The sequence below is a fragment of the Tachysurus vachellii genome, chromosome 8, assembly GCF_030014155.1.
Source record: "Tachysurus vachellii isolate PV-2020 chromosome 8, HZAU_Pvac_v1, whole genome shotgun sequence".
Classification (NCBI taxonomy): Eukaryota; Metazoa; Chordata; class Actinopteri; order Siluriformes; family Bagridae; genus Tachysurus; species Tachysurus vachellii.
The window spans coordinates 16643078-16655771 of record NC_083467.1 but is presented as its reverse complement, the minus strand read 5'-3'; the positions used below and the strand labels follow the sequence as shown (position 1 = coordinate 16655771).

Below are 12694 nucleotides of genomic sequence, written 5' to 3'. Positions count from 1 at the left end.
TGTACAAGTCTAAAATTCATCTACACATCATAATCATGTTGTTGTAAAGCATAATGATTCCACACAGTGCCTTAGTGAAAGAGTAAAATTGTTCATATCTGCCTGAACATTGACCCCAATTGTGTTCATGTTATAACACTCCTGCAAATTTCTGTTAGTGTGGTCTGTAGTCTTTCACTTCCCTCGCCCATTTAACTCCATCTCTGTTCCACAGATATTCTTCCCTCTTCTAATTTATTGGTTTTTATCCATCACGCTAACACCCACTTGAACTTTGATAAGCTCACTTATAATCTCTTTTATTTCTTTAAAGAAAATTCAACAAAATCCAACAAGCCTTTTTTAGATAATCTAAGCACCATATGATTTTAAACTCGATCTAAACTTCACAACTTCACATGTTGCACAGTGTACTTTATAACACAGTATGCACACTGCTCAGCTCTATTCTGTGTACTTTGTGTATGTGTCTTGTATTGTTTTGTATTGTCTTTTAGCACTGTCCTTGTCTCACACTGTTGCAAAACATTATACATGTTGCACTTAATGTGGCTAGGACTTAAGTCTTTAGCTCTGTGTTGTTTTTTGTCTTGTTTTATGTAACTTTATATGTCATTTTTGGTTGCATCATGGTCCTGGAGAAATATTGTTTTATTTCACTGTGTTCTGTGTCACCTATAATTGTGTCAAAATGACAATAAAAGCTACTTGACTTGATTTGACTTGACATGACGTTATTACAGCTTTCTCACTGCCCTTCTGCACTAATCTAATGTGTTTAATCCCTGCGTTTTCTTTCCTATTGCACATGTTGTTGCTGTCTTTTTTCCTCTCCTCACTTATTTCATCTGTTATATTGATTTGCATGTTGAAACAAATATCTGTGTTTTTGGTTGCTTATCCCTATTATATATTAAATATTGTCTTTATTAATCTGAGTACTCTCTCTCTATCTCTCTCTCTCTCGCTCTCTCTTTCTCTCTCTCTCTCTCTCTCTCTCTCTCTCTCTCTCTCTCTCTCTCTCTCTCTCTCTGCCTCCATCACTCCCTGTGTTTAGGTTCAGGTAAAGGGCTCATAAACAGGGCCACAGTCCACTTGAATGAGAAACATTTCACCTTTACACTGTGGGTCCTGTAGACACACAGGTCTTTTCGTCCACTGCATCTCAGAAGAACACACACGCTACCATGGCAGGTAAGATCATATAGCATTATTCTGTATTATTACTGTGACTTGTATTTAACATATCTGATGTAATGATACTTATGTAGAAAAATCTTATTGATTTGACAGACAAAGAGAAGAACGATGATAAGAAACCAAAGAAGGTCAGAAACGTGATGTTACTCAAACTAACAACATTTGATATTCTAATCTATCTAAGCTATTTATTTATATATTCTGATTTTAATTCATCTTAATGGGGATATTGTGTTTAGTCAGATGTTTAAGACCTGTAGAGCTTTATCTAATAAATGTCAGTAACGTTAAGTTACAGTGATATACTAAGTGCACTAAATATGTGGTATGACACCTGAAACATCATTTACCATGTTGCAATACATTAAAAGTCGTGTATAATACGTTGCAATACATGAAGTCATTAAGGTTGTGGGTTCGAGTCTCGGGCCGGCCACGACTGAGGTGCCCTTGAACAAGGCACCAAACCCCCCCAACTGCTCCCCGGGCGCTGCAGCATAAATGGCTGCCTAGTGCTCCGGGTGTGTGTTCACGGTGTGTGTGTGTGTGTTCACTGCTCTGTGTGTGCAGTTTGGATGGGTTAAATGCAGAGAACAAATTCTGAGTATGGGTCACTATGCTTAGCCATATGTCATGTAACTTTCATTAAGCAATTGAAAATGAAATATTTATGTTTTATATCTTTAAAGTGCTTGTGTTTACTTTAATTTAATTTCATGAAGCAGCTACTAAATAAAAATGGGTTAACTATTGAAGTTGGCTTCAGTCTCAGGATTAAAAAAACAAAAACAAAACAAAAACGAAAATAGTAGTAGATCTTGGAAAGCTCATTGTAACTTCACCAGAGAATTGGGAGGAACTGTGTCTCACTTTTATCAGAGCTCAGCTGCCATCTGCTGGACAACATATATTTATTTACAGTAAAACTTTACACCACTGATTGTGGAGTAACTTCTGTCCTGTAACTGGATTCTGTCCACACATTTGAGTGATTCTTCTGCACTAACGCATCCAAGTCATAGCAGGAAGAGTTTTATTTGGGACAGATTATTTGGGAACCTGTGTTTTATACTGTAGATTTTACTTATATTAAATAAATTAAATTTATAATAAATAAATTAATTTAAATATATTCTGCTAAATTAAATGATATATGAAGTTGCAGCAGGTTGTGTTTCAATGATACATTTTAAATGCAATAATGTTTGTGTGTGTGTATGTGTGTGTGTGTATGTGTGTGTGTGTGTGTGTGTGTATGTGTAGAGCACAGAATGCTGTGGTTATCCAGTCAGTATTTTTTTCATTGTTGTCAACGAGTTTTGTGAGAGATTCTCCTATTATGGAATGCGCGGTAAGAGAACAGCAAAATGTACAGTGCAGTTATTGGAATACCAGTAATTTCAGACAGATAGATAGTGAGTGACACAAACATGTGTATGTATGTGTGTGTTTGTGTATGTATGTGTTTGTGTATGTGTTTGTGTATGTATGTGTGTGTGTGTGTGTGTGTGTGTGTTTTCCTCTTAGCGGTGCTGGTGCTGTACTTCAGGTACTTCCTGCGTTGGGATGATGATCTTGCCACCTCCATCTATCACGCATTTGTGGCCCTGTGCTACCTGACTCCTATACTAGGTGCCATAGTGGCCGACTCCTGGCTTGGAAAGTTTAAGTGAGTGCCTGTTTAAACATTTTTAGGGTGGGATTTCCTTAATAAACTCAAGATGCATTAAGACTACATAATAACCAGTAGTGAAAGTATTTCCAATCTGTCCTGTCTACTTCCCCATGTAGAACCATCGTCTATCTGTCCATTGTCTATGCCATTGGCCAGATAACCATGGCAGTCAGTGCTATTCATGACATCACTGACACAGACAGAGACGGCACACCAGACAATACAGCAGTGCATGTGTAAGTGGCAGCCTTCCTATTACATCATTTGTAGCATTGTAACCTGTTAATTGCTATTTATTTACTTCTTGTTTTTTTTCTTTTAAAGTGCCTTGGCTATGGTAGGACTGATCCTCATTGCGCTTGGTACAGGTGGCATCAAACCCTGTGTGTCTGCATTTGGAGGAGATCAGTTTGAAGACCATCAGGTCTGACCATTAATATACCTTCTTTCAATACACTAAAAGATTTAATCTACACTTACAGTATATATTAAGATGTGGTTGTATTCTTAGTACAGACTAAATAACTGCTTTTATTTTTTCAGGCGAGGCAGCGAAGTACGTTCTTCTCTGTGTTTTACCTGTGTATTAATGCAGGCAGTCTCCTCTCCACACTCATCACCCCAATACTACGAGGTATAACGCATTCAGGTGCAAGAAAAATCATTAACACTGCCTTTTTGTCCTCATTATAACATGTGAGTTTGTGCAAAACTGTGAACAGGTCAGGAGTGTGGCATTCACAGTAAACAGAAATGCTACCCACTGGCTTTTGGTGTTCCTGCAGCCCTCATGGTGGTATCTCTGGGTGAGTGTCTTAGTGTGATTAAAAGATAAGTCCTTAGTCTCATTCTGGCCTGGATAATACAATGTTGTCCTCAGAGTAAAAGCTAATTGTGTACAGACAAATCCCCAGAAAGGCTAAAATCAGGTGTGTTCTCTATATCTGCAGTTGTGTTCATTGCTGGCAGTGGAATGTATGTTAAAGCTGCACCCAAGGGCAACATTATGCTGCAAGTGTCTAAATGCATTGGGGTAAGAGAATTCGATGTTTCTACTACTAGCATTAATTGTGTGCACAGACAAAAACTAGCCTCAAAAATCCTCAAATCTTTTGATTCTGTACCTGAATGATTTTAACAAGTCAGCATCTACGTTCTCTTCATAGTTTGCTATTAAGAACCGCTACAAATATCGTAGCAGTAAAGTACCCAAGAAGGAGCACTGGCTGGACTGGGCTGAAGAGAGATATGATGTACGTTCCTCATCTTCTTTCTTTACATTACTATGTTTATTTCATTCTCCCACTTATCAGTGCCACACTTTCTTCCCACTCTCACAACAATATGTCTTGTTACACTACAGCATTGCTGACTTCTTCATTCTGATTGGCCTGAAGGTGAAGTGCATGTTAATGCATTTGTTCTAATATGTCTCAGAATGTATTTTCTGTAGTGCAATTTTATAAAAGTACTTGTATGGCAGATGCGCCACAATAACAGAGCAAAAGAAATCAACAACAAATGCGTGTATTGTTGGTATGTTGAAGCTTTCTGTGAGGAGACGTTTACTTAGCATTTGTCAGAGGTGAAGATGTAACTGTTTGTTTTCAGACACAGGAAAGTCTTCAGGACAAATGGCTTTGCAGTAACATGCTAGAACAACCGTTTAAAGCTGTTAGTAACTAACTTTCATTAGTCCATGAACATTTCAAAACATTAAATGTAGCAATCAACTAATAAATAAATGATGCCCTGAAATTAATTAAGCAAATGTGAATATTGGCAAATTGCTGAGGTATAAGAGAACATTTCATGTCATGCTGTTGTAGGAAAATAATCAACTTTATGGTGTTCGAATCCTTTCACACAGCACCACTTTGTTGTTCATTATTTTCTTATTTAGCTACCATTCCTAATATTTTGTGACACTTTTCTCTGTCCTTTGTGCTACAGAAACTCCTCATTGCTCAAATTAAAATGGTGCTCAAAGTGCTTTGCCTCTACATCCCACTCCCAATGTTCTGGACCCTATTTGACCAAAAGGTAACAGTAACACCTTACTGACATTTACTTTCTTGCTTTACTAAGGGAGCTATATTTGCTTTACCTAATTGTTTTGGCAGTTTGTATTTTGACAGCTGCTATTGCCATTTTACTAGTTTATACTGTCAGTTATTATAATGAAGGCTCACATTTAAAAGGTTAAGAATAAAAACTTTGGAATTTGGCCATAGCATTTTTCCCCAACCATCCATGGTGTATGATGGTTTGTGTATTAAACAGTTAATTGTCTATAATGTATTGCTGAAAATGTGTTAATAGATATATTGCTGTGATTTGGTCCACAGGGCTCCCGCTGGACCCTCCAAGCCACCACCATGGATGGGACATTTGTGAGTTTTTTAATTAAATAACCCAAATTGAGCTTCCTCAGTCACTGATTAATATTCCTACTACTTTTAATAGCATTTCATGGTGATGTTTTATTTCTTTTCGTACCTATAGGGAACACTGATTCTGCAGCCGGATCAGATGCAGGTTGGTGATGGTTTCTGTATCAGACCAGAACACAGTGTGACTGAGATGAATGCATATTCCAATCATTCTACACTTTTGTTCATTTCTTTGTATTGTGCAGACAGTGAACCCCATTTTGATTCTCACCCTGGTGCCTGTCATGGACAGAATTGTTTATCCCCTCATCAAAAAGTGTGGCCTCAACTTCACGTAAGAGACTGAAAATAATGCTAAACTATTGATTTTAACACTGATTGGAAATCATTGCGATTAAATAAAATGTACTTATGGGTGAGATTGTGATTTAATGGTTATCATTGCTGCTTCATAGCTCCAGGGTTCCTGGTCTAAATTCCAGGTGCTGTCAGTTATGAGAAAGTTGTGTGAGATTCTTTTGGATTCTCTGGTTTTAGATCTTGATAAGAATAAAGTTGTTATAGAAGACAAAACCATTAATGAATTCTCATTTAAATCCAAAAGTGTTCTCTGGTTTTATTCATTAAGGTCTTAGGTTTAATCAAATCAGGTTTATTCAGGGTACTGTAGGGTTTACATGTACAGGAATTTGTCTTGGTGTGTTGGGCCATAGTAATACTAGAGAAGCATAAATATAAGAAACAAAGGTTATAAATCTTAACCAAACCAAGTCTAACCAAACTTTCGTTTTTCTAACTGAGCATTCCATTAATAGTGATATACAGTACTGTTACGATAATGTACACTATTTTAAAGAATCTTATTATAGTTAATGACCAATGATTTCCTTTCCTGGAAAGGAAACTTACCGTTGCAGGGTTGTACACAGAGCTTTTGAGGTTTCCCCTGAGAAACAAACCAAAGAACTCTTATGAGTGTACTATGTGTAAAAGGCTTTTCAGTCTTCATTGACTGCTAAGGTTAACATGAGATCATTGCCAGTAAATATTATTCATTATTAATATTAATTATTTGTAAATTCTTTATTTAACACACTCTGTGTATAGGGCAAAGATAGTTTGACATTGCGGTTTATTTAGTCAATCCCTTTTGTGTTATGAACAGAAACACAACATTAACATCATTTCTAAGCAGAAGAAAGAAAGCTTTTTGGTTTTTAACAATTACTGTTGCTTCTGAGCTTTTGTTCTGTAGTGTACTGTAAATGTTCAAACTTTTCCCACAGTCCTTTGAAGAGAATGACTGTTGGGATGTTTTTAGCTGCCATGGCTTTCGTGTCTGCAGCTTTGGTCCAGCTTGAGATTGATGTGAGTAAATGTCATTTCTATTGTTTACCATCATTAAAAAGGAACACACTGAGCTACAACAGCCTTAATATAGGATGTCCTGAGTATAAAAAATACTTACAGTATGTTTTAATGTTCCTGTTTAGTTTTTATATGCCTGTTTAGTTTCAATTTACTGATACTTTCAGAAAACACTGCCAGTTTTACCTTCCTCTACACAAACCCAGCTGAAGGTAATTAACATGGGAAATGCTCAGCTCCAAGTCAACTTCTCTTCCCACACATCTCTAATGCTTGGATCCCTGCAGGTAAAACACACACACTCACACACATAATGCACCACAGATGGTGTGATAGTGAGATGTCTACAAACTTTTGGCCATATTGTGTCTAAAATGTACTTGCAGCCTTCTCTTTATGTTCACTACAGGCCAGTGAAGACTACATGACATTTGACAATCCAGACATTAAAATTTCTTTGAATACAAATCCTGTGATCAGTGAAAACTTCACCCTGAGTTTAGGAAAGCGTCAAACCCTCATCATCCCCACTATTCCTGATGCCATGTATCTGGTAAGAATGAAGTCATTGTTTTCCTTTTCTTATGAGATAAATAGATAAATTCTAAATTGAAGTGAAGTGAAATAATCTCCTCTCTTAGACAAATGATTTAACTGCCAAACCAGAGCAAGGCAACAATGCAGTCAGGTCAGTGGAGTCTTAAATATCTTTAACAGGTTAACTATTTGTAGGTCTATTACACATAATGTGATGGCTTACTGTTATAGTGCCCTATACTAATTATTTTTTGTTTACTGTGTTCTGTATATGTAGGAAATATTCATGAAATTCTACTAAAATTTTTTTTTTTTTTTTTTTTTTTTTTTTTTTTTTTACGTGTAAACAGATTTGTGAATGGTATGAATAGAGCACTGAATGTTTCAGATGTTGCACTCATCGAACCATCAGCTATTTCAAACAACACACTCTATTCACAGGGGTCGTAAGTTCACCTATTTAGTTATTTCTATTTGATAAATGTTTATTAGAAATATTAATGTTATCCAGACAGGAAATCTCATGCTGCATATTTTCTCCCATCAGTCAGACGTTCAACATCACCGATGGTGCTCAGTCATGTCAGTTCTCTACACACTTTGGGTTTGGAGGAGCTTACACCTTCCTAATCCCCAGCACAATGACCTGGACTGAAAATGTGTGTAATCAAGCTTGTTATTCTTAAATGACTCTGAAATGTACACCATGTGCTTGGGGTGTTTCACACAGTGACTCTGCATTTTTGTGCACATATAAACACAATAAATAAACTCTAAACAGCCCACAAGAATCTCTTTATAGAGTGTTCACGTAAAATCATGAAGGTCAACAGCTTAAGTAAATGTAAATGTGGTCATAAATGCCTTGTTGATAAGAGAGGACACAGAAGAACGGCCAGACAGGTAACAAGAGGAATCAGCTAGCTAACAGGATGGCTATAGTAAATCATATAACAACTTTTTACAACTGTGTTGAGCAGAAAAGCAATCTAGCCACAGGGGTTGCAAGCCAGTGATTTCTGTGCCGGTCCCAAACCCAGATAAATAGAGTGCAATGTACAGAAAGAAGTCATCTATTAAGTCCAGTTACATAGATGCATTTCATGCCGACTTCAACAGGATTGAGAAAAGTAACTATGTGAAAACATCCTATGTTTTTCTACATAGTTAGTGATAAATGTATTTTGAATGTGTTCACACGCTTTTAAAATACTGTGATCTAATTACTTCCTAACATTTAAAATATGTATCCTGATGGCTATTAAAATGAAAACATGAAACTAAAATAACTTGTGCCACGTTACCAAGTGTGTGTAAACTAACAAGCGTATCTTTGGTGTGTGTGTAGTGTAATGACTCTGTAGTGAGAGTGGAAGATATTCAGCCCAATACTGTGCACATGGCCCTTCAGATCCCTCAGTATTTCCTTATTACTGCAGGAGAAGTGGTGTTCTCCGTCACTGGCCTGGAATTCTCCTACTCACAGGTACTATAGCAGATCATCCAAAACTCATTACACTTTTTTGTTTAACAGTAGTACGACTAAATTCATGTATTCACGAAAAGATACTGTATAGGTGTCTTCAAATGAGGTTCTAATTAAAATGTTGGCACTAGTCTGTAAATATGCTGAATCCATATTCTAAGAATAGCAGAGAAAAATTCAGTTTGATTTGTACAGTGCCAAAAAAAAATAGCCATTGTTACAAATTAGCTTTAGAGAAACCTAGATGTAAAAAACATTCTTCATTATAAGCTGAATGATTTCTCCTGCACTACAGGCTCCCAGTAACATGAAGGCAGTGCTGCAAGCTGGCTGGCTCTTGACTGTGGCTGTGGGAAACATTATTGTGCTGATTGTCGCAGAGCTGGCAAAAATCCCTGACAAGGTATTGTATTCAGTAAAATACATGCTGTAACATGTAAATTATAGCTATGTAGTATGTAAAATAAAAAAACTTGCTAAGTTAAAAAGTATAATGTAATTTCTTACTTTTAAGACTTATTTATTTAACACGGAGTTTATGTTTGTGTTTTTGTACGTGTTGCTTTTACAGTGGGCCGAGTATGTGCTGTTTGCTTCTCTGTTAGTGGCAGTGTGCGTAATCTTTTCAATAATGGCTTATTTCTACACCTACATCGATCCTGCTGAGATCGAGGCCCAGTTTAAGGAAAACAACGAGCTGGAACCGGATGAGAAAGAAGAGAAAGAACATAAAGCTATAAAGATGGAAACACACAAAACATTGCAAAGCCAAGATGAACCGATGTAAAAGTCATTTCATAGCAGATGTCAATTTCTGATATCTTTAAAAACAGACTTACAGACATTATAAGTGTTAGAAATACATGCCATGTGTATGGATTCAGAACAAAACATAATACATATAGATGCACAATGTGAACAACAAAATTGAAAGTATGCTGAATACTGAAACAACTATTACAGTATATATAGATCATATGTATTTTCTAAATAAATGTGTGTGTATGTATATATACACCAATTTGTTAAACAAAATGTACTTTTCTATTGAAAAAATGTATATAACAATATTTTCCTAAAAGCACTGCCTAGAACAGATTTACAGTACAGTAAGCATCTGTTTTCTGGATACAGTTCAATAAGTGAACTAATGTACACTGTTAATCAATTATCCTGCTCAAGTGAACAATCAGTTAAGTCCAGAACCTGCTTAATGACTCTCGGGTAGACCAACAATAAATGTGGTCAATTTGCAAAGATGTATACATTATCCTCTAATCAATTTTCATGGATAAACTCACTGGCCACTTTATTAGAAACAATCTAATACTGGGTAAATGCATTCATTTGCTCTAAGCCTAATCCCACATGACCTGGATTCCACAAGGTTTTGGATACATTGCTTTAGGGTACAAGCTGACATAATTGAATTACACATTTTCTACATATCCATGCTGCAAATTTCCCAGAAATTCAGATCTGGTGACTGGATTACAATGAACTCATGGCAAGAAAACAGTCTCCACACCATTACCACCAGCTGCAGGTTGGGTCCATGGATCCATGGATTCTGACCCTACCATCTGCATATTACAGCAGAAATCTACATTTCTTGAGAACAGGAGATGTTTTCCCGGTTTTGGTCAACCTGTGCCCATGAAAGCTTCAGATTCCTGTTGATTGCTCCAGATTCAGATTGACTGACAGGACTGGAACGTGATGGGCTCGTATCTAAACTGCCTTAGTTCTAAGTGCATTCCAAGATTTGCTCACCATGGTCTTAAATAGTGGATCTGTGAGCCTTACCGTAGCCTTTCTGACAGCTCGAAACACCTCTGATCTCTCTTACACACATAATTGTACACTTTCAGAAATACACTTCAATAAGCAGGCTTAAATCCATTCCTAATAAAGTGGCCGACAAACTTTCATGTTCATGCACTATAGCCTTGACAATACATAAGGCAAATTTTAAAAAAATAATAATAATAATAATAAAAAGGAATAATTAGCAAAAACTCATCAAATGTTTGACAAATAACAACTGTGAAAAAACATACTAGTAATAAATGAGCTTCAGGTTTCTGCCTGTTCTACAAGTGGTGCTTTAAGTTTGCTCTTTTCCAGATACAGGAAAGCCAAGTTTTAAATAAGTGATGATTGTGCATTGGTATTTTTATCGGTTTATTAACATGCACCTGAGAGATTTATATCATCCCAGTTATTTTAGTGACCCTGCACTTCAGCACAGTCCACTTCTGTTTACCTCCTTTAAAGACAACGCCCACTTAGTCATGGCTGAATTCCAAATAACTTCCTCTTGTACATATAGTGCACTTAATAGGGTGCCTAAGCTACGTATCTATGCCGTATATAGTGCGCTTATATAAGGGATCATGAAGCCAATTAGGATGAACAGTTGTAGGACAATTTTTTTGGACCGGTCGTTAAGGGGCGTGGTCAAAACTTAGAACGGAAGAGTCCATTGGTCCTGACGAACCGCTTGGCGCCGCCTTGATATAATCAGTTTCCAAGATGGCGGAAGGCTACGGCGCAAAATGAGCTCAGTTCAGTGTATTTAGTGGAAATTCTGCGTTATTCTTTGCGTTATAAACTTCTACTTTCTTGGCGTTTGGATTCCAGGCTTTATAAGGAACCGTGCAAATATCTCCAGCTGTTCTGAGCGGAAGTTGAAAGTTAGCTAACTAGCCTGCTGTCCGCCCACAGAACTTGTGCTGCAGTCGGCAAAAATAACATAATCCTCATCAGTCCGGTTACTGTGACGGTTTATCGCGCTTAATCATCTCAGCGCTGTCGCTCACGTCTGGGGTTCTTTTTCGTCAGGATATAAGGATTAAACAGCGTTATTATGGACTCGGTCGAGGTGTAAACAATACAGCTCGGTTGCTAGCAGGGCGACTCACACAGACCCCCTAAGAGACGCATCTTCTAGGAGTTGTTACTAAACTAGCTTAGCTATAGGAGCCGAGTTCTCTGTATCGAAGTCTGGACTTTGTTAGACACTTTTTTATTTGGTTCCTGTGTGTTATGGTAAACCCGTTAAGCTGATTGAACCACGCTGGTGGTCGTGTCCACTTGGAGTTTTTCATTTTTACTTTTGGCCGAGAGATTTGTTTTGTAAACAGAAGCCATGGCTCGTCCTTCTCCGGTACAGAGAGCACTCCCAGGCATACAGGTAACGTCTCATACATGCACTGTGTCTAATTATCATCACACTAGAACTTGTGTTTGGACGTGACAGCGTTGCTGAGCACCTCAAATTGGACCCATTTGTTTACTATATAGTTTACTATATAGTACTTGAGTGTGTTTTTTTTTCCCCTTCCCTTTGAATATATATATAAAGTACAAAATACGTTAAATGATTGTTAACTTTTGGAGTGAGTTTGTTCTGGAACGAAGATTTTTTTTTTGTGCATATTGTTCATTTCCATAAAGAGTCTGTTGGTGTTTCTTCACGATACTAGTTCAGTTTCCTGGGGAGTTTCCTGAGAGCTACAAGACATAAAACAACACCGGAAGTCATAGTTGTGAGTGCAGCCACGATACTGTATGCATTTTAATGATCGAGCTGCTTCATCCGTTGTAGAACCTAAGTGTGTTGGAGCTCCAGTCTTAGGTTTAGGACCTGTGCGACTGCAGACTTTATTCTAACCAAGCAAGTCGGTTTATAGCCTTCAAAGAGCAATCAAATGAACCTCCAGTTAGACTGTAATGAAACCTGCAGGAACACCAACCCGTTACTGATAAGATTAAAAGCCTCTGGTTTAGGGAAACTCTTTTCGAAGTGAGGTTGCAGATCCTTGTTCGATATCTTTTGTTGGATCAAACGCTACTTTGACATCTTTCAGTGTTGCGAGGATCCTAATCCCAAAACCTTCTATCTACCTCCTGAGATGTTACTGCATGTTGAAGTTTCAGATTATTTTTCTCCTTTGAAAGATAGTAAGCGTTCAGATAGTAAGCGCGACCCTGACCAGGATTAGTGGGTACTGTAGTGAGTGTGAACATAGC

At 37.3% G+C, this 12694-nt stretch overlaps 2 protein-coding genes across 2 annotated transcripts in view; both read left to right on the top strand.

Moving 5' to 3' along the window:
• The first annotated feature begins 1071 nt into the window (after window positions 1-1071).
• slc15a1a (solute carrier family 15 member 1a) lies at window positions 1072-9918 on the top strand. Its single transcript, XM_060876604.1, has 23 exons — window positions 1072-1194; window positions 1294-1328; window positions 2464-2551; window positions 2728-2869; window positions 2992-3111; window positions 3200-3299; window positions 3419-3509; window positions 3598-3681; window positions 3826-3908; window positions 4042-4128; window positions 4829-4918; window positions 5224-5268; window positions 5381-5413; window positions 5514-5602; window positions 6555-6636; window positions 6804-6923; window positions 7046-7189; window positions 7278-7324; window positions 7524-7619; window positions 7721-7832; window positions 8522-8659; window positions 8955-9062; window positions 9231-9918. Exons 1-23 carry the CDS (start codon window positions 1188-1190, stop codon window positions 9444-9446), a joined length of 2157 nt encoding a protein of 718 aa, XP_060732587.1. The 5' UTR covers window positions 1072-1187; the 3' UTR covers window positions 9447-9918.
• Window positions 9919-11189: 1271 nt separating this feature from the next.
• stk24a (serine/threonine kinase 24a (STE20 homolog, yeast)) overlaps window positions 11190-12694 on the top strand; it is a 17277-nt gene continuing 15772 nt past the window's right edge. The window contains exon 1 of the mRNA XM_060876602.1: window positions 11190-11855. Coding sequence (XP_060732585.1) covers window positions 11811-11855 — 45 coding nt within the window. The 5' untranslated portion in view covers window positions 11190-11810. The remainder of the gene's footprint in view (window positions 11856-12694) is intronic.